General features: G+C 48.9%; 2 protein-coding genes across 2 annotated transcripts in view; both read right to left on the bottom strand.

The window, feature by feature from the left end:
- LOC144893007 (uncharacterized) overlaps positions 1 to 27,574 on the bottom strand; it is an 812,187-nt gene that overhangs the window by 229,285 nt on the left and 555,328 nt on the right. The gene's annotated exons all lie outside the window — the stretch shown is intronic.
- LOC137411094 (tubulin alpha chain, testis-specific-like) lies at positions 13,556 to 15,561 on the bottom strand. The gene is made up of 4 exons (XM_078781161.1): positions 15,441 to 15,561; positions 14,893 to 15,041; positions 13,951 to 14,631; positions 13,556 to 13,852 (listed from the first exon to the last, which is right to left on the bottom strand). The coding sequence occupies exons 1-4, from the start codon at positions 15,559 to 15,561 to the stop codon at positions 13,556 to 13,558; spliced, it is 1,248 nt and encodes a 415-aa protein (XP_078637287.1).

Genomic DNA, 27,574 nt, shown 5'->3' with positions numbered 1-27,574 from the left:
CCTGTACCATCTCCATTACCGCCAAGGAGTTTCCGGTGTAGGCCTCACCCTGGAGGTCCTGCGAACCTGACACGATCTGAATCTTATTTTGTTTTTCTTCGGAATCACAGGATTCATCACTTGAACGCTTCTGACCTTTTTTCCTGGTGTCCACTACGGATACTTCCATGGTATCGTCCGCACTGTCGTGTACCGTGGACGAAATGAGAGAGGGTTCAACCACTTTTATTCCCATCTTAAGTGGAGGGGCAGGGTTAGTCACCTCACGTTCTAAGTCTATCACTCCCTCCCCCACCCCCCCGGTCGGGGGGGGCGGGTCTGGCGCTTCACTCACTGCAGTCGGTGCGGTGGGTGGATAAACCACTCGATCCGCCTCCTCCCCTTCATGGTGCGGTGAAGAGGAGTCGCTCCTAACCAATCCTCCGCGTTCCTGCGGTTTAACCGCATTGGGACAGGCACTCCTCACATGCCCGTAAGCCCCACACTCGAAACACGTCATAGCCTCCGAGGAGGCATACATTTTGTATTCAAAGCCGTTGATTTTCACACTCAACACGACATTGAGCGTTTTTACATTTGCAGGCAGTATCATGTACACCACTCTCTTAAAGGATATGACATGTTTGAATCGATCGCAAACATTTCGCATCGGCACCATCGAAATCCTCGATACGACCTTACCGAACTTGTTTAATTGTTCACGTAACTCCTCATTTCTAATAAATGGCGGGATATTACTGATGTTAATCTTTACCGTCGGGGCTTGTAAAGCGAACACAGAGAGGAACGTGTTCGGTTCAATGAACAAGCCTTGTTCGACTACACTCGCTACCATGTGCTCCTCGGACAAAAAAACGACAAATTTCTTATTCATACGAGAGGCAGCGCGAATACTGTGTGCACCAACGATGTTTCCAATGGCGGAAAGCACATCGTTAATTTCCACCTCGTTGGGAGGAACACAAGCTAGCCCGTGTTTACGAGTTAGCGATTCGTACGTATCAATGCGGAAACGTTCGCCCGCCATTCTAACTCGACCAAATAAAAGTTCGTAGCCAAGAACCGAGAGAACCCAATGTTTGTCGAACACCAACAAACAGATCAAATTCCCCCCCCCCCCTTGTCCGGACCGGACAAGAGGGTATCAAACCTAAATAATCGAGCTAAAGTAAATAAAAAACGTGCGTTCTAAGCACAAAAATGGCTTACAAAGCGCCGTCAAAGCCAGTAGGCCGCACCCAACAAGGGCCCGCTCTCAATCCTCTCTTTCTCGAAGACAAGGGTGCAGAACGGATGAAAACACAATGCCGAAGCACACAGGATGGAGAAGGAGAGGGAGGGGGGCAGGGGAGGGGAGGGGAAAAACGCAACGGCCTCACCAAAGCACAGAGCAGTTGCTCACAGCCGCCATGACGCCACACCCAACGCACCGACAGCCGATAGGTGGCGACAGAGAGAGAGAGAGAGAGAGAGAGAGAGAGAGAGAGAGAGAGAGAGAGAGGAGAGAGAAGAGAGAAGAGAGAAGAGAGGAGAGAGGAGAGAGGAGAGAGGAGAGAGGAGAGATGAGAGAGGAGAGAGGAGAGAGGAGAGAGGGAGAGAGAGAGAGAGAGAGAGAGAGAATCTTTCTGTTGCCTCAATTCTCGCGATATTATGTGCTCTGACCTTTAGGGTCTGTTGGAGATGTTAACAATGGTGCAGATGCATCCGTGCTTGAAAAGGTTTCACTCAGAACCATATTTTAAGGCACCGATAGCTCATCGGGCTGGTACAGGTTGCGTTTGGACTTTACAAAAAGGCTTTGGTCCATACCTGCCTTGTGCAGGGTTCTGAAGGGTTTGGAGGCTTGTGCACAACTCACCTTGCGATATCAGGTAATCACAGATCCAATATATGTAAAATCATTGACAGACTCGATCTCATGATTGGGAAACAATATCATCTTCAGTGGCTGCTCTTCCAGCTAGTATTTTGGTTTGGGAATGCTGACAGTCAGACCAAAGGATTTTTTCACCAACTGACATTCACACATGGCTCTCCCAGCAACTAATCAATTTATTGGCAAAGGTAATGCTGAGTGGATTGTCGGTGGCTTCCCAGAAGTCAATCAGGGCAGGAATTTGCAATTTTTTCAGGGTGCCGGTGATAGCTTGCCTACTCTTTGCAAAATGCATCATAGGATCTTTAACAGCCACTATAGCTAATGCTAGCAGATGGGACACACATCCATCTGAGTGCCAGCACACACATCCATCTGAGTGCCAGCACACACATGTATGCCTCGTGTGGGTTCCCATCCCACTTCTGACACCATTAAAATAACTGCTTTATTGTCAGCTAGGCCATGGCTGTGCTCTCGCGAGATCTGACATGATCCCGTTCAAGTCACAGGGGCATATTGTATTTCACAAAACACGGAACCAACACACACACACACACACACACACACACACACACACACACACACACACACACACACACACGTGGAGCAGCCGCTACATTACATCATGGCCAACCTGGCCCCTACCTGTGAAACATGAGGATGACAGTTTATACCTGAGCTCTGATTCAAACCCAGGCTAGGATTGTGCATACCTCTCAGCTATCTTGCCAAATAAATATGTGCTGTGAAAAAGTCTTCAACATTTTGCAATTTTTACCCTGCGCTCGCGGAGCGAAAAGCAAGGTTAGACGATCGGTTGGGTACGTGTGGTGTACCTATGCGAGACTGAATTTTTAAAATTCATTTTCTCGCAACCATTGGTCCAATCGACACAAAATGTTACCAGAGGAGCTGTTACCCGCCTGTAGAATTTTTTTTATTCGTAATTATGACGTCGTAGGTCACGTCGTACGGACGCCATCTTGGAAAAACGTTGCACCTCTACATCTCCGAAACTGCTCCATGGGGAAAAAAAATAAACTTGGCTCATTGCCGAGTAGTCCCCATGGAGAATAACATATGTTAACGGTGATGTCTTCGGTACCTTAATTATGACATCATAATTCAACAGGGACAACGCTTAGTCTGATCAGTTTGAAATTTATTGAGCGTGATCTACGCAACAATTATATTAGAGAATGTAAATTTATGATGTCATCGATCACGTGGTCTGGCAGCCATATTGGATCTAAGAAAAAAAACACCTTCAAAAACAGAAGAATTAGTTTGCACCAAGTTGGCTGCGCAGGTTAAGTATTCCATAAATACCATCTAGTTTCAAATGGAATGAGCTCTTTATTTAAAAATTTACAGCTATACAGTATAGTGATTTTTAATGTTAGTATATAAGGGAGCTTATATACTAAGAGGTGTAAGTGTGGCGTGTTAGCGTTGCCCAGCAAACAGTTCGAGTGTAAGCTCCATTGCCTTGAATCACGTAACCTGCTGTAAGCAGAGAGAGTCTACACCGGCCAAATGTATCCACGGATATTTCCGTTTATGGACATTTTCCCACGGTTTTGTGATTTTTTCCTGGGATATCAGCTCTGAGTTGGTTGCATCAGCCAACAAAATCTCAGCTTTCTGAAGATTTCACCTTGACCGCAGTGGCCGTTTGTTTGCGGTTTGCATGTAATTTGTTAAATTAGCAGCGTCTGCGTCGCTTGCAAGACACAAACAATGGCTAATGTCACCATATGTAGGTTACCTGGGCATGTGCACGAGTATAAAACACAGGACCGAGTTCTTCAAAAACTGCACTTCGATCTCTACACGCAGGTGGACTAAACGTCTCTACGCAGAATCAGCATGTTTCCTCATCAAATCATTCCATTTCAAAAAAAAATAATCCATCCCTCACAGTTCTTCCTTTCTACATTCTCTAAACTCACCTTCATTCCACCCCTCCGCTATTGTTTTCAAACGGATCTCTGACTTGAAAATCACAATAAACCCAGTTTGTAATAGATGTTAGTTTGTCATTAATCGTTCACTTTCTAAACTCCCCCCCTCATCCCTCCCTTTCAATTCTCCCCCCTCGCCCCTCCCCTCAAAAAACTTCCCCCTCGCCCCTCCCCCTCAAAAACACCACCCTCGCCCCTCCCCTCCAAATCTCTCCCCCCGCCCTTCCCCTCCAAATCTCCCCCGTTCCCCCCTCCCCTTCAAAACTCCTCACCCCTCCCCTTCAAAACTACCCCTCACCCTACCCTTCAAAACTCCCCCCACACCCTTCCCCTTCTAATGTACCCCGAACCATCTCTCTCTAATTCTCCCCCCTCCTCCTCAAAGCTGCCTCTTCCCCACTTCCTCTCCCTTCCATCTCATACCTCCACCTCCTACTTTGCTCTGCCCCTCTCAAACAACGCCTCACTGTTCCTCATCCCATCACCATCAAATATTTTGTCCTCATCCTTCCCTTTCTCCTATCTCTGACACACTATCAGCAGCTCTCCCTACCCGCTCTCACCCCTCATCTTACCCTATACCTCCCCTACCCTGTCCTGTACCCAAAGCTCCCTCTTCATTAAAGGTATGGACCTCAACCATCTGGGGCCTTCACTCAAACCTGATTGATCTCTCCATATAGGCTGCTTCTGACATGGCTTGCAGACGTCCTTTCTGGTCGCAGTCAATGTGTGGCCTAGAATGGGTTTCTCTCATCTCCTCTTCCTGTTCAGGATGGAGTTCCTCAAGGTAGTGTTCTGGGCCTTGTGATTTTACTGGTCTTCATCAATGATCTCTCCGACTCTGGAAAATCCTCTCTATCTCTTTGCTGATGACTCCACTATCTGACGCTCCATTCCTCATCCCTCAGATCGGCAGTCTGGAGCCTCCTCACTCTCTGCAGACCTGGACAAAATCACAGACGGGTCAATCACAGACCGACTGAACAACCCTCCCATCCACTTTCTCAACAATCCTCTCCAAGAAGTTGTGTCACTCAAGCTTTTCGGTCTCTCTATGTGCCATGATCTTTCTTGGGAAAACCACATTTCCAAGCTGGCCTCCAAAGCCAGTCGCCGTCTAGGAATCCTTCGCCGTGCAAAGTCCTTTCTGGGCACTTCTGAGCTCCTCACCACATACAAAGATTTCATCCGCAGCTCAATGGAACACTGCTCTCCCCTCTGGGCTGGTGCTCCTGCCTCACACCTAGCTCGGCTTCACGCTGTTGAAACTAAAGCATTCAGAATCATTGGAATCTCCTGCAATGAAGCTGATTCTGAGGGCCTTTCTCTCTCTCACCGCAGGCAGGTAGGTGGTCTTTCTGTCTTCTACCGACTCCTCTCCGGCCTAGCTCCCGCAGCTTTGTCTGTGCTCTGTCCCCCAAATATTCCTGCAGGACGCACAAGATCTGCCAGCAACCCTCTTATGGTGAAACTGCCAAAATCAAGACTCTCTGCTCACCTTCACTCTTTCATTCCTCTTTTCTCCGGCCTCTGGAATACACTCCCCCACTCCCTTCAATCCCACTCCTCCCTCCAGGTCTTTAAAACAGCTGTTCACCACCATCTCTTATCCTTGCACCATGCAAAACCTTGATCTTTTCTACCCCCGTTAAAACACCCCAAATCCACCTCTTTCAATCCCCAACTTCTTTCCTGAAATTCCTAGTCGTGAAATTCCTTGTAGTGTTCATTTGCTTTATACTGTGTTAGTGTGTACCCCTCCCTCCTCCCTCAGCCCTCCCCCTTCCACAGATATACCGATGTCCCAGTTCTCTACTGTTGTTGTGCTTGTGTGCTTCCCTCCCCCTCCTCCTCTTGTCTCCCGCTCCCTTCATTGTATGTTTTATGTGTCTGTGAATGTTTTCATGTTCAATGTGTTAGCTCTTACACAAGCCTCGATTCTGTATACAAAAAAAAACAAAAAAAAAAACTGCAGGTTCGTGTTCTACGGTGTTCAAAATATAACATTGAATTGAAATTGAGTCGTTCCTCAATCAGAGACTGACATCTGTAGACACAGACAGGACAGAGTGAACCAATTGCTTAACCACACTTTGAGCTTCATGTGCGGAGTAGTGAAAACCCTGGGATACAAATTTAGTATTGTAGGGATCATAAGTTGTTCAATCCCTAATGCATCAAGTTGAGATTTTTGGTCACTGATGTACACATAATACCCCATAAGGTCAAAGTGGAATTTTGTTTTTAGAAATTTTTACAATATAATTAAAGATGCAATACAAAAATATATAATTTACATAAGTATTCAACCCCCTGAGTCAATACATCGCAGAAGCGCCTTTGGCAGCATTTACAACTTCGAGTCTTCTTAGGTGATGACTGTATCAGTTTTTTTGTGTGTAGGAGTCGAGGCTTGTGTAAGAGCTAACACATAAAACACAAAATCATAAACAGAAACACACATGAAACATAATAATAAAGGGAGCGGGAGACGAAATGGGGGGAGAGAGAGAGGGAAGCACAACAACAGTAGAGAACAGGGATATCAAGAGATCTGTGGAAGGGAGAGGGCTGGGGCTGGTTACACAGGATAAATAAGATGGACACTACAGGGGCTTTGAGGAAAGAAAACGGAATTTGAAAAAGGTGGATTTAGGGTGGATTAATGGGGGTAGAAAGGATCAAGGTTTTGGATGGGGGAAGATAAGAGATGGTGGTGAACAGCTGTTTTGTAGACTTGGAGGGAGGAGAGGGATTGAAGAGAGTGGGGGAGTTTGTTCCAGAGGCGGGAGAAAAGAGGATTGAGAGAGTGAAGGTTCCTCGCCAAGGTAATGCTGTAGTTTTTGCCAGACACGTGCAGTTTCACCACGTGTGCCCAGACACCTGCATTTTCACCACGTGTGCCCAGACACGTGCAGTTTCGCCACGTGTGGCCAGACACATGCAGTTTCGCCACGTGTGGCCAGACACACACAGTTTCGCCACGTGTGGCCAGACACATACAGTTCCGCCACGTGTGGCCAGACACATGCAGTTTCGCCACATGTGGCCAGACACATGCAGTTTCGCCACGTGTGTCCAGCCACATGCAGTTTCGCCACGTGTGCCCAGACACATGCAGTTTCGCCACGTGTGCCCAGACACACAGTTTCGCCATGTGTGCCCAGACACACAGTTTCGCCACGTGTGGCCAGACACACACAGTTTTGCGCCACGTGTGGCCAGACACATGCAGTTTCGCCATGTGTGGCCAGACACATGCAGTTTCGCCACGTGTGGCCAGACACATGACCTTCCTTCCTTTTCTTTTTTTGGGGGGGTTGAGGGAAGGGAATCCCACAGCTTCCTGGGAGTTCCCTGAATTCACCGTCGATGGTTGCATTCATATCCGTTATTCCGTTCTCAAGTTTCAGCATAACAGACAGACAGACAAATATGACTCCTTTTCTAATATAGATTTACCATAGGCAAATACCACCTGCCACTTTGCTGACTGGAATCCAAGAGAGGGGGGCAGAAAAAGGTGTGAGAGGGAAAGGGAGAGAGAGGGGAAAGAGACAGTAGGTGGGAGTGAGAGGGAGGGAGGAGAGGAAAGGCAGACCAAGGAGGGGTTGGGGTGCAAGGAAGGGTGGGAGCTTTGAAGGGGCAGAGCGAAAACAAAGGTACCCGGCATTGCCAGGTAATGCTGGGTCCCTCTTCCTGCCCCTTCCCCTTCCAACCCAACCACTCCCACTGGACTCCCACCTCACCCATTCCCCTCCCTCCCACTTCTACCCTTTCCCTCCCTCCTCCCACAAAGGTACCCGGTGTTGCCCGGGATTTAACGTACATCTATTGGACTACCACAATTATGCATATATTTAGAGACAAATATTTTATTTATCAAGCTGTAAAATATTTAACTCCCGTCTCTGCTCTAATGTGGACACAAAATGGCATCCATGTCACGTCACGTGATCTTGAAAAACTGAGGGGCCATTGTCGCAACTTTCTCTATATATGGCTTTGATGTCAATACACCCTCCCTCAAGCAAGGATCCTTGTTTAAACCACTTGCACGATTCCACATGTACAGGGAAAATTACAAGTTGTCTCCCCACATTCACAGGGAGGGAAAGAGTTGTAATTTGTGGCCATGACCTCTGACCCTGGGTAGCCCCCTTTGCCCCCCTCCCCGAGTACAGTACGTCAGCAAAATTTGGTAAATATTGATGCGGATCTCGAGCCCGTCGACGTACAAAGGGGGGTTAAACCCTTTTCCCCCTCAGGCCTTCGAGTCCACGAGGCCGCTACCCACTTTACACTCGTGGGGGCAGATTGCTGAGCAATTCCAGCCGCCAACACCGTGGCGAGCGTGCGGAAGGGTTTCTGGTCGAATCCCCAAGTACCTTCAATACACACGCCGCCACGAGGATGGGGGCTGAACCTCACACGAGTCACGCTGGGTTGATACGCCCGAGCGGTTTGCGTGTCACGTGACTCGTGTCGTTAGTTGTTACTGACCCGATCGAGCGGTTTTATTTCGTGCAATGCGCGGCCAAAGATGGAAAAGACGTATACGGCCAAGTGGAAGCAAAAGAACACAGGTTTATTACAAATTTGTACAATGATCAGAGCAAAGAGACACAGGGCAGAAACTTAACCGTCCTTAACTTAATTTCCCAGACAAGGGCCCTCTCACTCATGCGGGGAAAAGGATGAAGAATAGGACGCGCTCACAGCGCGGCCGCGACGTGCAGTTCACCCCGGACAGCTCATTGGGCATGTCCCTTGAGGATGTGCACGGCACGGGACGTCAACCTCAGTCGTGCACGCACGGGAATCCGCCCAGCGTGTCCCGAAGTTAACCAGGCAGACGCGCACGTGCAGGGAGCCCAGGCAGGGAGATCGTTGGAGTCTAGGGCCCCGGGAGAGATCGTCCTGCGAGAGCGGTTATAACCGGGGCAGCTGAGAGCAGGGGCAGAACGCTGACTACTCAGAGAGAGAGCTTCTTTATTTCGGGGCAGAGGGAGAGCGATCTGGGCACACAGAGAGACGTCCACCACCGAGAGACTTGACCACACCTTCTCTCTTTTGGGGGTCCGGGGCGGGGCTTATATCCTCCCGGAGCCCCGACCAGAATGTTCCAAAGGCCCCCACTGGCCACCGGGGGTCATGTGTCATGGTCTCCCCCCGTCAGTTACTCCCCTTAGTTCTTATTGGCCGCTTGCTGCTGGCCACTCCCCTTAGCTCTATTGGCTGTTTGCTGCTTGCCAGCCACTCCCTCCGGCTCCTCCCTTGGGCCTCCTCGACTTGTCCTGGTCCTAGCACATGGCATTCCAGCCCAATGAGGCCTCCACTTACTTACCTGTCTCAACGCATACTAACACCGGGAAGGAGACTATACTTAACATTCAATAAGAAATAACTGAACTAAAGCGAGGCTATATGTTGTGGTGCAACTAACTAAAGGGGGGGGGCTTGCCTTTATTCCAAAAACCACAACATGACCCCCCTCTCTCACCAGACTCGTCCCGAGTCGACCCCAATTGGAACGACCGGTAAAGTCTGGCATTCAATTTACTTTTATTTTTAATGTGACACATACAGTCACGTGAAAAAGTAAGTACACCCCATGTAAAGTTTTGACTTTTTCAACATATTTCAACATACAGCTATTTGATCTTCATTTCAACAATATTGATAGATAAAGGTGATATAACATAACAAATGGAAAGCAAATCCAACGGAAGGAAATCTCATTTCCTTTCACAAAGCCCGAAACAAGTGTGTGTCCACCCTCAGGAGAGCCAGGAAACAATATCTCTCCGTTCTCAGGACAGAACACTCTTATCTGTCTCCCTCTTCCAAATCCTGGTGGCGTCTGGTCAAATCTGTTTCTGGTGTTTGTTCCCCCTCCATCCCCTCCCTCACCTCAAACGGCCACACGGCTGACTCCGCACGTGAAAAAGCTGAATGCCTCAACTCTGTGTTTGCCTCTAAATCTTGTGTCCCAAACCCATCCCTCTCTGTACCCACCGTACCCAGTCGTACCCAGCTGCTCCTGGACTCTGTGTCCTTTCCTCCTGACAAGGTGGAAAAGTTTCTGTCAACCCTCGACTCTGATTCTGCAACTGGACCTGACGGCATCAGCCCACGGGTCCTAAAATCTTGTTCTTCCACTCTTTCACTCCCTCTCTCTGTTCTCTTCACCCTCTCTTTTGCTCAAGGTCATCTGCCATCTGCTTGGAAATCTGCCAACATCACCGCTTTGCACAAAAAAGGTGCAAAAACAGATCCCAGCAACTACAGACCAATCAGCCTTCTCCCAATTATCAGCAAAGTCATGGAATCCATCATTGCTTCAGATATGAAATCTTTCCTCTTCTCCAATGGCTTGATCTCTGATCATCAATTTGGTTTCAGACCTGGTCACTCTACTCTGGACATGCTGCTTCTGCTTTCTCAACAATGGATGGAGGTCCTCAATGCCAAACAGGAAATTAGAGCTGTCTCCCTTGACATATCACGTGCCTTCGATACGGTCTGGCACCCCGCTCAGCTCACCAAACTCTCCTCTGTTGGTATCCATGGAAATCTCCATGCATGGCTGGTGGACGTCCTCTCTAGTCGTAGTCAACGTGTGGCCCTGAATGGGTTTCTCTCATGTCCTCTTCCTGTTCAGGCTGGAGTTCCCCAAGGCAGTGTTCTGGGCCCTGTGCTTTTTCTGGTCTTCGTCAATGATCTCTCTGACTCTCTTGAAAATCCTCTCTATCTCTTTGCTGATGACTCTACTCTCTGTCGCTCCATTCTTCATCCCTCAGATTGGCAGTCTGCAGCCTCCTCGCTCTCTGCAGACCTGGACAAAATCACAGACTGGGCAAACAAGTGGAACATGTCTTTCAATCCTGACAAATCTCACACTCTTACGATGTCTCTCCGAAAAGCCCGACTGGACAACCCTCCCATCCACTTTCTGAATAATCCTCTCCAAGAAGTTCTGTCACTCAAGCTTTTTGGTCTCACTATCTGTCATGATCTTTCCTGGGAAAACCACATTTCAAATCTGGCCTCCAAAGCCAGTCGCCGACTGGGCATCCTCCGTCGTGCGAAGTCCTTCCTTGGCACACCTGAGCTCCTCACCACATACAAGGCTTTCATCCGCAGCTCAATGGAATACTGCTCTCCCCTCTGGGCTGGTGCTCCTGCCTCACACCTAGCTCGTCTTCACGCTGTTGAAACCAAAGCATTCAGAATCATTGGAATCTCCCGCGATGAAGCTAACTCCAAGGGCCTCTCACTCACCCACCGCAGGCAGGTTGGTGGTCTTTCCGTCTTCTACCGACTCCTCTCTGGCCTTGCCCCCCCAGTTCTCTCTGGGCTCTGTCCCGCAAATATTCCTACAGGTCGCACAAGATCTGCCTGCAACCCTCTTATGGTTAAACTGCCAAAATCAAGACTCTCTGCTCACCTTCACTCCTTCATTCCTCTTTTCTCCCGCCTATAGAACAAACTTCTTCACTCTCTTCAGTCCCACTCCACCCTCAAGGTCTTTAAAACAGCTGTTCACCACCATCTCTTATCTTCCCCCATCCAAAACCTTGATCTTTTCTACCCCCGCTAATTTCACCCCAATTCCACCTCTTTGAAATACCAACTTCTGTCCTGGAAGTCCTTGGTGTCCTTGTGTTTTATACTTCTCCCACCCCCCCCCAACCCCCTTCCCTCGCCTCCTCCCCCCAAGCCCTCTCCCTCCCACACATCTCCCTGCTCTCAAATGTTGTGTTTGTGTGTTTCCCCTTCTCTTCCCATCTTGTCTTCCGCTCCCTCTTTTTATATATTTTGTTTGTCTGGTTGATTTGTTTGTGAAGTAAATGTTAGCTTTTTCACGAGCCTCGATTCAGTATACAAAAAAAAGAAAAAAGAAAAAAGAAAAAAAAAGAAGGTCTTTTCAAGGTTCCGTTGTCTCTTGGGTGAGTTCTTGAAAAATCTATAAAGCTCATTAATGTTATCAATCATTGCGAACCATGGATAGTCTACACGCTGCTGCGATAGACAAATTTTGCACATGACTGTTGCAGTGAGTGCAGAGCGCCAAAGGCTGGACAGCTTTAATCTGCGCTTGAGGTCCGATTCTGGATGACGCCATTGATGATGCACCGTCATAGCTTTGCCCTCTTGCCTTACTGATGTCCACACCTCTTCTGAATAAACAATCCATGATGGCCTTTCCTTCGAATCTATGATGTCGTGGAAAGTCCGATTGACACAAAATTTTAACCATTGGAACACCTCCTCCTGCATATTTTAATAATTATGACGTAATGTCACGTGTTATGGGCGCCATCTTGGAAAAAACGAAAAACGTTGCACCTCTAGATCTCCAAAACCGCTCCATGGAAAAATTTGAAACATGGCTCATTGAAAAAAAAAAAATTCAGCATGGGGAATAAGTGTTGTTAACAATGACCTCATTGGTGCTTTATGACGTCATAATTCAACAGGGATAACACTTAGTCTTATCAGTTTTAAATTTATTGAGTGTGATCTATGCAACAATTACATTAGAAAATATAAATTTATGATGTAATTGATCACGTGGTCTGGCAGCCATATTGGATCAAAGAAAAAAATCCCTTCAAAAACAGAAGAGTTGGCTCGCACCAAGTTGACTGTGGAGGGTAAGTATTCCATGAATGCCATCTAGTTAAAGATGGATGAAGGTCCCCAGGACAAGCATGTCTGCATTAACAGCACTGAGAACACGGCGGGCATCCATGTTTGAATTGAAGGGACAAGAATTGAGTTTCATAAGAGAGCACATCATCAGGTTCTATGGACGGGAAGATCTGAGAATCGACATGGGTATCATGAGTCTAACAGCGGAAGCTGATAATGAAATCCCATAAACTTGGACTGCACAGGTGAAGATGGGAATAAAACGAGGGAACGACAAGGGACACCAAAAGGAAGATGGAGGGTCTGAAGAGCAGCTGGCATTATTCAGGGTCGACAAGTGATCTGTATAGGAGGTATACCGTTCAACGGGTCCACAGACACCAAAATAGGGATCAATAGCCCAGTAAACCTGGTTCTGGCTTTACGGTTAAGGTGGCGTGCTTAAGATCTTAGGGTCCGGAGTTTGAGCCCCTGTCGTTCCATTGACATAACACCAGGCAGGTTGATTCAGCCTGTCATCTTTCCGAGGTTTGCAAAATGAGTAACAGGGGCACTGCATCAGCAGCATCGTCACATTTCCAGAAAATGATGCAACCAGCAGCCACAGGCTGCATACAAAATAATATTAATGGATCCGATCCTTTATTATTGGGCAAAAATCGATCAAATTGTTCACTCAAGTTGCAAGGTCTTTCTTGAGTTAACATGCCTCAAAGATGGGTCCATCATGCTAGACCTTAAGAGATGGTTTACAAGGTACATTTGCTGGTAACGGGTAAACAAACTTTACATGTGAACCAGGTGTAAACTACACAAATATGGTGGACCCAGTGTGTTATCCACTTCAACAATCAGTTGAATTCAACAATTCAACTTCAACTTCAACAAATTCAATTTCAAAAATCCACAAAGTGGTCAAATGAACGACACAAACATGTCAATCATTGTAACTACGAACTGGTTATCGACTCGTAAACGACCACGCAAGGATCTCCAAAATGCATGTCAAATAACGGTCAATGGATAACAAAGAGGTACATGAGCAAGAGAGCTAGAACTCATCTCCCTCCTCCCCCTCTCCCTCAACCAGGTCAGCTCCAACCTCCTCATAGTCCTTTTCCAGTGCGGCGAGGTCTTCGCGTGCCTCAGAGAACTCTCCCTCCTCCATTCCTTCCCCCACATACCAGTGCACAAAGGCACGTTTGGCGAACATCAAGTCGAACTTGTGATCGAGTCGTGCCCAGGCTTCCGCAATCGCAGTCGTGTTGCTCATCATGCACACAGCCCGCTGGACCTTGGCGAGATCACCTCCGGGTACCACAGTTGGAGGCTGATAGTTTATGCCAATCTGGGATGAGGAGAAACAACATCGAATGAGCGAGGACAATGCTACGTGTTCCCCATTACCGAACAAAACCTTCATGGTTTACCTGCATCTGGACTTACCTTGAAGCCGGTTGGACACCAATCTACAAATTGGATGGAGCGCTTTGTTTTGATGGAGCCAATGGCGGCATTCACGTCCTTGGGGGCGACGTCCCCACGGTACAGCATGCAGCACGCCATGTACTTGCCGTGACGAGGGTCACACTTCACCATCTGATTGGCGGGCTCGAAACACGCATGAGTGATCTCAGACACCGACAGCTGCTCGTGGAAGGCCTTCTCGGCAGAGATAACAGGTGCGTAAGTGGTCAATGGGAAGTGGATCCGTGGGTAGGGCACCAGGTTTGTCTGGAACTCGGTCAGATCGACATTGAGTGAACCATCAAAGCGTAACGAGGCGGTGATGGACGAGACAACCTGCGCCATGAGGCGGTTCAGGTTAGTGTAGCTCGGACGCTCTATGTCCAAGTTGCGACGACATATATCATAGATGGCCTCGTTGTCCACCATGAAGGCGCAATCCGAGTGCTCCAGCGTGGTGTGGGTCGTCAAAACGGAATTGTAGGGCTCGACCACCGCAGTCGACACTTGAGGGGCTGGGTACACGGCAAACTCCAGCTTGGACTTCTTCCCGTAGTCGATGGAGAGACGCTCCATAAGCAAGGAGGAAAAGCCGGAGCCCGTGCCGCCCCCAAAGGAGTGGAAGATCAAGAAACCCTGCAGGCCTGTGCACTGGTCCGCCTGGGGTTTAGTAAAGAGCAAATCGGAGATCACAACCATTAGTTATGAGAGGAGGTCAGTGACAATGATACACGAGGTGCTTCAGGACTTTGACATCACGTTGGTAGAGCGGTGATGTTCGTGTCTGGAGAAGGTTCTTGAAACATTATCTGGAACGAACATCATCGCTGGACCAACAGGAGGCCACAGAGTCCCTCCAAGTCCAGATTAAATAAAATATTGAAGAGCTTATTTTGAGGAAATGATTCTTTACTGGTGTACCTGCTTGCGGACACGGTCCTCAACCAGATCCACAATCTCCTTTCCAATGGTGTAGTGGCCTCGAGCGTAGTTGTTGGCTGCATCCTCTTTACCCGAAATAAGTTGCTCGGGGTGGAAGAGTTGTCGATAAGTTCCAGTGCGCACTTCATCTAAAGAACAGCGCATCAGGGTAAAGGTGAGTGCAGGATCAAAAGGTGAGTTCAAGTTGAAGGTGAGTTCAAGTTGAAGGTAAGTTAAGGAGATTGTGAGTTCAGGATGAAAAGGCGAGTGCAGGATGGCAAGTTCTGGTTGAAGGTAAGTTCAGGAAGAGGTGAGTTCAGGATTAAGGTAAGTTCAGGATAAAGGTAAGTTGTGGGTGAAGGTAAGTTAAAGGAGAATGTGAGTTCACGATGAAAAGGCGAGTGCAGGATGGCAAGTTCTGGTTGAAGATGAGTTCACGATTAAGGTAAGTTCTGAGTGAAGATAACGTAGCTCACAAACCAAAGGGTCATAAACAATGAGTAAAGGGTAAATAGGAATAAAGGATAGCTTATCAACAGGTTGCTGACCAATCACGGTCGGTTCCAGATCGATAAAGACGGCACGAGGAACGTGTTTTCCTGCGCCCGTCTCAGTGAAGAAAGTGTTGTAAGAATCATCTCCACTCCCGATGGTCTTGTCACTGGGCATTTGCCCATCAGGCTGGATCCCATGCTCCAGACAAAAGAGCTCCCAGCAAGAATTCCCGATCTGTGTGCCTGCCTGGCCTACATGGATGGATATGCACTCGCGCTGTGGGGGTGGGGAGAGGGGAGGAGGAAGAACGGACGGACACACACACACACACACACACACAAAAATACACACACACACACACACACACACACACACACACACGATCCTCGTGGTTTAACCACTGTTCCCAACCCACAACCCTGCATGACGTGTTTGTTCAAGGCGTTTTACATTCATATCATTTGTCCGTTTCGACTTTGTCACTGAGGAGGAATGAGGGGCACGGGATGTCTGTCTGACGACATTTGACCGTGACACATTCGGTCATTATCCAATTTCAACCAAACTTGACAGGGAGATGAAGGGTCACACGTCAGAGGTTGTAACGATTTAACTTCCTCCCACCCCAAGGGGGTATTCCCCCCCAAAGGTGGTTGCGTATTGAGGTGTATACCCATGTTAAGATAGCTTTATCGTGGCGTTTTTCCACCGCTTCAAATAACAAATGTAACAGCACTAAATATAATAGCATAATATTCATGTTATTACAAAACAATATTCACACGAATAATACCCCACCCTAACCAAGGTGGTTTTCCTCCTTGACCAAACGCCGTGTTAACATGTATAAACAGATTATTGTGCCGTCTTCGTGGGAGCAATGCCCCCTACCAGATGTAAAAAATATTATAAACTACAAACATGTGTGATTCCCTTTTGAAACAGTCGCTAATGCTGTGTAACACTAAACTGAAAGGAAGGAAACCCGGAGTCTGTTCGGTTACCAAGCAGCAAGCTCGCGCTTGCCAAGCCAGCCGTTCCTCATCAACGGTTTTGAATGGAGCGCTTGCTCGAATGTTTAAACCACGTGGTGATGGTGAGTTCTCCACTCGAAACTTGGTAAATACACACCCTTGATGTTCTTGAGGCCCGACCCCAAATCTACTGTAATCTAGATACACCAGAGAGGAATGACCCTTCCTGTCACTCCCATGGGGAACAGGTGTACTCAGAAGGAAAAACTGGGAATTTGAAGAGGTCGGTTTTGGAAGTGGGGGAAGGGGCATCAACAGGGACAGAGAATATTATGGCTTTGGATGGGGGATAATCTGATGGTGTTGAACAGCTGTCTTCAAGACCTGCAAGGATGAACCTGAAGAGTGTGTGGGGGTGGGACAGGGGAATGAATGAGCGAGGGTGAGCAGTGCTTCTGGATTTTTGGAGTTTCACCAGAAGGGGGTTGATGGTGAACCGTGAGCGCCTTGCAGAAATCTGAGAGGGACAGAACTGAGAAAGCGCAGCGGGTGCAAGACAAAAATAATAGAGAATCCACCAACCTGTGCGTGATGCAAAACTAACAGATCAAGACACTCAGCTTCGTCATGTGAGATCCCAATGATCTTGAACATTAGCATGGTACAGGTATTTAAAAAAAAGTGTCTTCCCACATATAATAGCTACCATAACCAACCAAACACACAACCACCTACAACACACACTATCACCATCCACACCTACAAACACACCATCACGATGTATACACAACCATCCACACACAATATCATCAGCATGCCACCACCTCCACACCACCATCAGCATGCCACCACCTTCACAACACCATCAGCATGCCACCAACCTCCACACCACCATCAGCATGCCACCAGCTCCACACCACCATCAGCATGCCACCACCTCCATCAGCATGCCACCACCTCCACACCATCATCAGCATGCCACCACCTCCACACCACCATTAGCATGCCACCACCTCCACACTACCATCAGCATGCCACCACCTCCACACCACCATCAGCATGCCACCACCTCCACACCACCATCAGCATGCCACCACCTCCACACTACCATCAGCATGCCACCACCTCCACACCACCATCAGCATGCCACCACCTCCACACCACCATCAGCATGCCACCACCTCCACACCACCATCAGCATGCCACCACCTCCACACCACCATCAGCATGCCACCACCTCCACACCACCATCAGCATCAGCATGCCACCACCTCCACACCACCATCAGCAAGCCACCACCTCCACACCACCATCAGCATGCCACCACCATCCTCACATCACCTACAAAGCACCATACAAAAATTAATTTGAGTAATACTGTAGTTTGACCCTGAGAGACTTTTAATTACTCGTAATCCTTCAAGATCATTGGAACCTCCCATGATGAAGCTGGACCGATCAATTTCCCATTGCAGACAGGTCGGTGGTCTCTCTGTCTTCGACTTCCTCCGTTCTCGTTCCGTACTTTCCCCGCCCTCCCTTCCTGTCCCCCTTTCCTTCCCCCCTTCCCTCACAAGGTTTCTGCAGATCCACCATAAACCTCCTTCTGGTGAAACTATCTAAATCCAGGATCACCCTTCACCTCCACTCATTCGTTCTTTTTTCCTGCCTGTGGAACCAACTTCCACATTCCCTTCAATCTCTCACTCTTCCCTCCAGATCTTCAAGACAGCTTTTCACCACCATCTCATATCGTCCCCAATCAAAAACAACGATCTTTTCTCACCCCACCACACCCCAATCCGTCGTCCTTCAAAATTTCCCCCTCATGACAGTTTCCGTCTGTCTCCATCTTTTCTTACCCCGTGTCGTCCTCTTCCCCTCATTCTCCTCACATCCCTTTTCTTCAATCCCTATTTTGTCCGAGTGTTGGCGTTTCCCCCCTCTCCACACTCCAGCTGTTCGTATATATATAAAACATTGTTTGTAAATACACAGTATTTACTAATATAATAAAACCAAACGTTAATTATTAAATTAATAAACGCCTTCATTCGCCGTGGCTCGCATTCCTCCTCAGAGATTCCACTGAGGAAACAAATGTAAAATATTCAAAATATTTACTTTTCAAACACCGGAAAATGGAATATAAATCGAGATTAAACAGAAATAATGATCCCAACCAAGTAAACAACCAGACAATCGTCCGAACTCACCATTGTGGCTGGGAGGTTGAAACTAAATCGCCGTTAACCGTTAAACGTAGTCTTCTTCTTCACAACGGGCTTCACATGCCCGCAATTAAGTGACGTCACGTGAAGACGCTCGATTTGCAAGGGACAAAAACGTTTTTATTCAAACCGGTTTCTTCAGATTACGTAAACGTTTCAGTTAAACCAGTTTATTACTGTAATGAGATTAATCCAAGTCTCAACTTAGGAGATGACCAGTTCAATGAACAGCACAGCAAGCAACGTCACTCGGCCTCGTATCTGTCATCCGGCCTCCCCAGCCCCCGCTCCTTCGCCTAGGCCACGCCCTCCGCTCACATATTCATATGACATCCCCCTTTCTCCCCCCCCAAAAAAATATCACCTGTTCATACAGAGCATCAAATGGGCTGGAAAAATAAGGAGAGAGAGAAACAAAACAAAAAAGAAAATCACAGTTTTACCGGGTGAAATGCAATGCAGTTCAGGATGGCTGTCCACCCACATATTTACATTAGCTAGACCACAAAGAATCAAATATCCAGCCTGACAGGCCGTCTGACCGTGCGATCAGATCGAGCTTGGGATGCTGGTGGTGTGGTAGGCACTTGCGCATGTGGACATTATAGTGGCTCCTCGTCAGCACCCAGTTGTCCCTTGGTAATGGCACGGTCAACGTCCGTATCCCCGAGGGAATTCTGGAACATCTCGGGCTCCGGCCACCTTGGCTGGGTCTGTTGAGGCCATCTTGGCTGGGTCTTTTGAGGCCATCTTGGCTAGGTCTGTTGAGGCCACCTTGGCTGGGTCTGTTGAGGCCACCTTGACTGGGTCTGTTGAGCGTGTCAGATGTGGCGGGGATTCCACCTCAAGATGTTTCCTGTTTCCGTGACGACTTCGTATGACCTTGGCTCTGAGCGGGTGATGGACACAATTGCTGGTTCCCAAGTGTGGAACCACCCAGCCTCCTGGAGAACTCGTTGGCCCGGTTGAAGTGGCCCACGATCGGGGCCAGCCCGGCAGTCAAAGTATTCTTTTTGGGATGCTTGCCGACGTTCAAGTGCCTCTAGGGTTGCGTCCTGATTCGGTGCAACGTTTGGCACCTTGGTCGGCAGGTTGGATTTCATTTTCCTCCGATTCAGTAGCTGAGCAGGTGATGCGACGTGGCTGTCGATGGGCATGGTCCTCAAAATGAGGAGGGCCATGTGTGGGTCAGCACCAGAGAGCTTTGTTTTGTGTCGTGTGTTCTTTATGGTTTGCACTTGGCGTTCTATGAAGCCGTTTGATTGCGGGTAGTGTGGGCTTGAAGTACGTAGGTTGAAGCTCCAGTCCTCAGCAAAAAATTTTTAAAGTGCGGCTGCTAAAATGGCCTCCATTGTCACTCATGAGAGTCTCTGGAATGCCCTGCTCTGAAAATACCAGCCGCAGAATACCAATTACGTCGTTACTCGTTGCCCCTGTTGGAAGTTTTCGAACAATGGGAAACCTGGAGTACACATCCGCGAGCAGGAGGTAGTCATGTCCATCCAAGTGGAATAAGTCTGCAGCCAGTGTTTGCCATGGCCTGGTCGGGATCTCTTGTGGGATCATTGGTTCCTGGGACTGCCGACGCTGATGGGTCTGGCAGATGTGGCAGGAGCCAATCCAGTTTTCAATGTCCTCGTTCACCTAGGGCCAGAACACAATTGCGTGCCCTGAGCTGGGTTTTGAGGATACTGAGGTGGCCTTTATGTAGCTTCCTGAGGGTTTCATGTTGTAAACTGGCAGAGATAAGGAGCCGGCCCCCCTTCCACATGACACCATCTTCAACACACAGCTCATCGCGATAATTCCAGTATGGCCTCAGTTCACTGGGCAGATCCTGGCACTTTTCCAGCCATCAAGTCATGATGACTCTCCTGAGCATGGTTAGGAGGGCATCCGCATCTGTGGCTTGCTGCACTTGTTGCGTCTTTTGATGGCTGAATTGGAGGTGCTCCACTTTCACGTCAAGCTGGATAGTTGGCGCTTGCGTTGGTGCCAGCAAGCGAGACAGTCCATCTGCTAGGAGCATGTCTTTGCCAGCTTTGTACGTGATGCGTGTGTCATACCCTTGAAGCCGCAGTAGCATCCGTTGCAGTCGGGATGGGGCAGCAGTGAGGTTTTTCAAGCTGATCATTTCAAGGGGCTTGTGGTCACTCTCGACAACGAAGGGCCGACCGTATAGGTAAGTGTGGAAGCGTTTGCACCCGAACACGATGGCTCTAGCATCTTGTGCTCAATGTTGGCATACCGTTGCTCCACCTCAGAAAGGCTCTTTGATGGGCTTGTTATCTTGCATTAGGCAAGCCCCAAGACCTTTTGTGGAGGCATCGACCTGTGGTATTGTGGATTTGTGTGGGTCAAAGTCGGTTAGGCAGGTCTCCTGGCAGATGGCATCCTTGACCTTTTGCAAAGCCTGGCTGTGGCTGGCGGTCCATTCTAGTTGCTCTGATTTCACCAGTTCCCGAAGGGGGGCTGTTAGGTCAGACAGCTTTGGTATAAAGGGGCCCATGTACGTAATGATACCAAGTGCCTTGCGAAGTTCACAGAGGTTTTTCGGGTCCAGTAAGCTCTGGATTGCATCGGCTTTTCCTGGGTCCAGGTGGGCACCTTGTTGGTCAAAGACGAGACCAAAAAAATGAATCTGTGGCTTTTTGATGCTGCACTCGTCGCTGTTGAACTGTTGGCCGAATCTTGCAGCTGTTTTCATGAGGTGGTGAAGGTTTCGGTCATGTTCTTGCTCCGTTTTGCCATAAACGGCAACATAATCAGCAATGCCGATGACACCTGGGCATTGCTCAAGAATTTGGTCCATCTTGGCTTGGAAGACGTCCTGGGACATCACCAGTCAAAACGGCATTCACCGGAAGCAGTAACGGCCATATGGCGAGTTGAAGGTCGCAAGCAACTGGGAGGGAGGGCCGAGCTTGATTGACCATTACCCATTTTTGGCATCCAGCTTGGAGAAAACCATTGAGCCTGCAAACTTGTGTGTCAGCTCTTCAAGCATGGGAGTGAGGTGGTGGCACCTCTTGATGGCACGCTTCAAGTCCTTCGGGTCCAGGCAGAGCCTAAGTTTGCCGTTTGCTTTCCGCACATAGGTGAGGCCACTACCCCAGTCTGTAGGCTCTCGACCTTCTGTATGATGCACTGTCTCAGCATCTCAGTAAGGTGAGAGATCTCACCTGCACACACCTCTTACTTTCTTCCTGCAATCCTGTAGGTAATATTGTTGTGACCTTTTAGCGACAATCTAAGGCTCATGGAGGAGCTTATACTGTGTGTACCTATCACCTGGAGGACAAGGACATTCCAAGAGACAATATTGAATTTATCATTGATTGCAAGGATACCAACATCAGGATGGACAACTCGATATAGTCGACGGGATTTGAGCCTGGGATTAGAACATCATGCATTAAGTGCTCAGATGAGAACGCCATAGCCGGATTTCGTCATCGTCGGGCGCACATAAACAAGTCGGGGCCAAAGGCGCCACCACTCAGTGAGAAGTGTCGACGGTGTCGTGGTTGATCCACAACAGAAATAACGATTTTTAAAATCTTCTCGGTGACGATTGCAAAACATTCTGTCGTCGAAGCTCCGCTGACTGTGGAAACTTCTGTTACTCTCAGCAAATGACTGACATCACTGTTTGTTTTCAGTCAATCTGAATTGTCAGCTCTTTAACCATGTGGGCAGGTTGGAAGGAATGGAAGTGATAGATACGTGGTAAGGGGGGTTGGCAGGGATGGCTCCGTAGGTGGAGAGGGGCAGAGATGGCTCAGTAGGTGGAGTGGGGCAGGGATGGCTCAGTCAGTGGAGCGGGGCAGAGATGGCTCAGTCGGTGGAGCGGGGCAGAGATGCCTCAGTCGGTGGAGCGGGGCAGGGATGGCTCAGTCGGTGGAGCAGGGCAGAGATGGCTCAGTAGGTGGAGCGGGGCAGGGATGGCTCAGAAAGTGGAGTGGGGGAGAGATGGCTCAGTGGGTGGAGCGGGGCAGGGACGGCTCAGTGGGTGGAGCGGGGCAGGGATAGCTCAGTAGGTGGAGCGGGGCAGGGATAGCTCAGTCGGTGGAGGGGAGCAGGGACGGCTTAGCAGGTGGAGCGAGGCAGAGATGGCTCAGTCGGTGGAGCGGGGCAGCGATGGCTCAGTGGGTGGAGCGGGCAGGGATGGCTCAGTGGGTGGAGCGAGGCAGGGATAGCCCAGTCGGTGGAGCGAGGCAGAGATGGCTCAGTCGGTGGAGCGGGGCAGATATGGCTCAGTCAGTGGAGTGGGGCAGGGGTGGCTCAGTCAGTCGAGCGGGGCAGGGGTGGCTCAGTGGGTGGAGCGGGGCAGGGATTGCTCAGACAGTGGAGCAGGGCAGGGGTGGCTCAGTGGGTGGAGCGGGGCAGGGATGGCTCAGTCGATGGAGCGGGGCAGAGATCGCTCAGTCGGTGGAGGGGGGCAGAGATGGCTCAGTCAGTGGAGCGGGGCAGGAATGGCTCAGTAGTTGGAGCGGCGAAGGGATGGCTCAGTGGTTGGACCGGTCCAGAAATGGCTCAGTAGGTGGAACGGGGCATGGACGGCTCAGTGGTTGGAGGGGAGCAGAGATGGCTCAGTCGGTGGAGCGGGGCAGAGATGGCTCAGTCGGTGGAGTGGGGCAGGGATGGCTCGGTCAGTGGAGCGCGGCAGGGATGGCTCAGTTGGTGGAGCGGGGCAGGGATGGCTCAGTTGGTGGAGTGGGGCAGGGATGGCTCAGTCGGTGGAGCAGGGCAGGGATGGCTCAGCCGGTGGAGCAGGGCAGGGATGGTTCAGTGGTTGGAGCGGGACAGGGATGGCTCAGTCGGTGGAGCGGGGCAGTGATGGCTCAGTTGGTGGAGCGGGGCAAGGATGGCTCAGTTGGTGGAGAGGGGCAGGGATGGCTCAGTCGGTGGAGCGGGGCAGGGATGGCTCAGTCGTTGGAGTGGGGCAGAGATGGCTCAGTCGGTGGAGCGGGGCAGAGATGGATCAGTCGGTGGAGTGGGGCAGGGATGGCTCAGTCGGTGAAGTGGGGCAGAGATGGCTCAGTCGGTGGAGCAGGGCAGGGATGGCTCAGTCAGTGGAGCGGGGCAGGGATGGCTCAGTCGGTTGAGCAGGGCAGGGATGGCTCAGGCAGTGGAGCGGGGCAGGGATGGCTCAGTCGGTGGAGCGGGGCAGAGATGGCTCAGTCGGTGGAGCGGGGCAGGGATGGCTCAGTCGGTGGAGCGGGGCATGGATGGCTCATTCGGGGGAGCGGGGTATGGATGGCTCAGTCGGGGGAGCGGGGCAGAGATGGCTCAGTCGGTGGAGCGGGGCAGGGATGGCTCAGTCGGTAGAGCGGGGCAGGGATGGCTCAGTCGGTGGAGCGGGGCAGGGATGGCTCAGTCGGTGGAGCGGGGCAGGGATGGCTCAGTCGGTGGGGCAGGGATGGCTCAGTCGGTGGAGCGGGGCAGAGATGGCTCAGTCGTTAGTGGGGCAGAGATGGCTCAGTCGGTGGAGCGGGGGCAGAGATGGCTCAGTCAGTGGAGCAGGGCAGAGATGGCTCAGTCGGTGGAGTGGGGCAGGGATGGCTCAGTCGGTGGAGCGGGGCAGGGATAGCTCGGTGGGTGGAGATTTCGTTTCTGCAGTCTGGCCATGGATTTATTTGAACCTAAAATTGTCTGCAGGGATCACTGTATCTCACAGCACGCCGTAAATCTGTATTTGACTGTAATTTTAAAAGTGTGAGCCAATGTGTGACAATTCCTTAGCTAAATTCCCTGCAAGAATATTACGTGGGAGCGTAAGTGATGGGAATGTTAAGATTTAGTTCATGATGAAAATGGTGGTGAGATGAAGTGAGATGGAGCATAAGCATTGCAGGCCAAAAAGCCTTCTTTCCCAAATACGTGACACCATCGGACATTCCCATTTTGGGTGCTGGTTTTTTGATGTTGATCGATGGAGAGTCCTTAATTTCTTACTTTCTCACTCCATCCATCTCTCCCGGATTTTCCTTTGTTGGCAGAGGAGGTGAAGTTCGGGTTCGACACAAGGTTCCATGCTGCACCCCAAGGAGCTGCACCTGGGCCCTGCACGCCTGTCAGGGTCTCGAAACTCACTGCACCGCCCGTTCTCATTGTGGGGGCGGGGGCCTAATTGCCCCCCCTTGGGCCCGACCACGTGGTCTAGCCAAAGCTGCAGATTGCGGCGCCATGGCCACCTGGGTGTGCGACCTGTGTGCACACCGTCAGTCTTGCACAAGCCATCTGCAGCTCAGTGTAAGAATCATCTCTGATACTGTCGTTCAAGCTTCAAGATTACGTCACAATAAGTTCAGATTCGGAGAATCCCAACCCTGCAAATCGTACACAAGTCAAAGCTTCTGCATCCACAATTTTGTAGGAACAAATGAACCACATATTACAATCATGCTCTGGCTTCACACATTCCATCTATATACAGATATTTTACATCTGGTGGTGCAGCTGCTTAAACCTTCACAACAAAGGGTAGATGCAATGAACACAAACCATGAGAATTTACTCAAGATATCTCCAACGTTCTTTGAAAGTGCAAAGGATATATTCCCCCATGTAAACGTTGAATAAAATGCTTCAAAATCACAATTGATTGTCATGGATTCTTGGACATCAAATGATCATTTCCCAAATTATATTTGTGAATCATCCTGCATGAGTGCAGAATCCCCTGACTGCTTCTGAGAAGTCTCATCTCCCACTTCTCAGAAGCAGTCACATGTACCGTTGGCTGGTGTGGACAGTGGACAAATCATATTTCGTCCACACCAGCCAACCGCAGGACATGTTGCATCTCTTGTCTCAACAGTGCATGAAGAACTTGATAGCAGGCCGCCATTGAATGGCTTTAATCCATTGGCATCCACGGACCACTCTGCCACTGAATGGTGCCACATCTGATGATATTCTCATTCACTTTCACTCTGGAACCTGATGTCCATTCAGGGTCATGTTTTGGGACCAAGATCAGATGTTTCTGATCTATATTGAACAAGAATGACTGCAATGTGGTCATAACCTGCGACAAAATTCGGTAACAAGCCGATTGGGAAACATGCACTTAAAACACTCATAAACTAGAACGGCACCCAGAAGAGAGCATACAGTCATGTGAAAAAGTAAGTACACCCAATGTAAAGTTTTGACTTTTTCAACATATTTAAACATTCAGCTATTTTATCTTCATTTCAACAATATTGAGAGATAAAGGTGATATAATATAACAAATATCATGAAACATTTACATTTTGTAGTCCATTGTATAATTTAAATAAACATAAATGCAAATTTCGCATGTGGAAAAAGTAAGTACACCCTTGGCTCTAATAGGTGGTCTTGCCCCCTTTGGCAGAGACAACCTCAAGTAGGCGTTTCTTATAACTGTCTACCAGTCTCTGACATCGACTGGGAGAAATTTTTGCCCACTCCTCCATGCAGAATTTTTTCACTTGTGCGATGTTTGAGCGGTTTCTTGCATGCACAGCTCGTTTCAAATCCCCCCACAACATCTTGATGGGATTTAGATCCAGGCTTTGACTTGGCCATTCCAGAACCCTCCATTTCTTTCTTTTCTGCCATTCCTTGGTGGATTTACTGGTATGTTTGGGGTCATTGTCATGTTGCAAAGTCCACCTTCGGTTGAGCTTCAACTTCTCCGACAGATGGCCTCACATTATCCTCAAGCACCCTCTGGCACAATGAAGAATTCATAGTGGATTCTATGATGGTGAGCTGCCCAGGCCCTGATGCAGCAAATTGCCCCAAACCATAATATTTCCACCACCATGCTTTACGGTTGGTATCAGGTTGTTGTGGTCAAATGCTGTCTTTGGTTTTCGCCAAACATCTCTTCTGGTACTGTGGCCAAACCACCTTCGACTCATCTGTCCAGAGCACATTGTTCCAGAAATGCTGGTCTTTGCCGAGGTGTTCATTGGCAAACTTTAGTCTTGCCCTGATGTTATTTCTGGACAGCAAAGTTTCCTCCTGGCACACCTCCCATGTATATCAAATTTGTGCAGCCTCTTTCTAATGGTAGACTCGTGCACTTTGACATCAACAGTGGCAAGAGCTACCTGTAGGTCCCGTGATGACATTCTGGGGTTCTTAGACTTCTTTCAGCATCTTACGGTCTGCTCTCGGGCTTAACTTGCTGGGGCGGCCTGGCCTGAACAGGTTGGCAGTTGTTTGGAATCTTTTCCACTTGTAGATGATCTTCCGGACAGTCAAATGATTGATTTCAAATTGTTTGGAGATATTTTTAAATCCCTTCCCAGACTCGTAGGCATCTATAACCTTCTTTCTGAAGGCCTCAGAGAGCTCTTTTGATCTAGGCATGGTGATGCCGCACACTTAAACAACAAAGAGCAAACCAAACTAAATGTCTGAGGTTTAAATAAGATCGGTTCCTCCAAGATCCTCTCTGACGATGTTCTAACCATTTGCACCTGAACTGGTGCACCTGATTCTAATTTTAGGTGTTTGAAGTAGTGATTTAAATGTAGGGGTGTACTTACTTTTTCCACATACGAAATTTGCATTTATGTTTATTTAAATTATACAATGGACTACAAAATGTAAATGTTTCATGATATTTGTTATATTATATCACCTTTATCTATCAATATTGTTGAAATGAAGATCAAATAGCTGTATGTTGAAATATGTTGAAAAAGTCAATCTTTACATGGGGTGTACTTACTTTTTCACGTGACTGTACATACCTCCACCTGGTTGGCCATATCACTCAATGGTGAAGAATAACTTTAAAAATTATACTAGCCGGATCAGGATCTTCACCAAAATCGGATCGAATCGTCCTCGTCAGACACCCAACCTCTCCACCAAGATTCGTCCAAATCCAACCATAACTTTTTGAGATATCCTGCTATGTATCGTTTTTGGCCCTATCTCCCAATCATGAAGAATCACTTTTAAAATTATCGTAGAATTCAGGATCACTGGTCA

Source organism: Myxine glutinosa, chromosome 7 (genome assembly GCF_964187855.1).
Source record: "Myxine glutinosa chromosome 7, kmMyxGlut1.1, whole genome shotgun sequence".
Classification (NCBI taxonomy): Eukaryota; Metazoa; Chordata; class Myxini; order Myxiniformes; family Myxinidae; genus Myxine; species Myxine glutinosa.
This window is presented reverse-complemented; position numbering and strand designations above follow the sequence as displayed.

Excerpts from the sequence above, each read along its gene's own strand:
- LOC137411094 (XM_078781161.1), bottom strand. The coding sequence starts at position 15,561 with ATGCCCAGTGACAAGACCATCGGGAGTGGAGATGATTCTTACAACACT. Across the intron at positions 15,042-15,440 it reads TCTGGAACCGACCGTGATTG|ATGAAGTGCGCACTGGAACT; the intron begins GTCAGCAACCTG and ends GCTGTTCTTTAG. Across the intron at positions 14,632-14,892 it reads AGGACCGTGTCCGCAAGCAG|GCGGACCAGTGCACAGGCCT; the intron begins GTACACCAGTAA and ends ACTAAACCCCAG.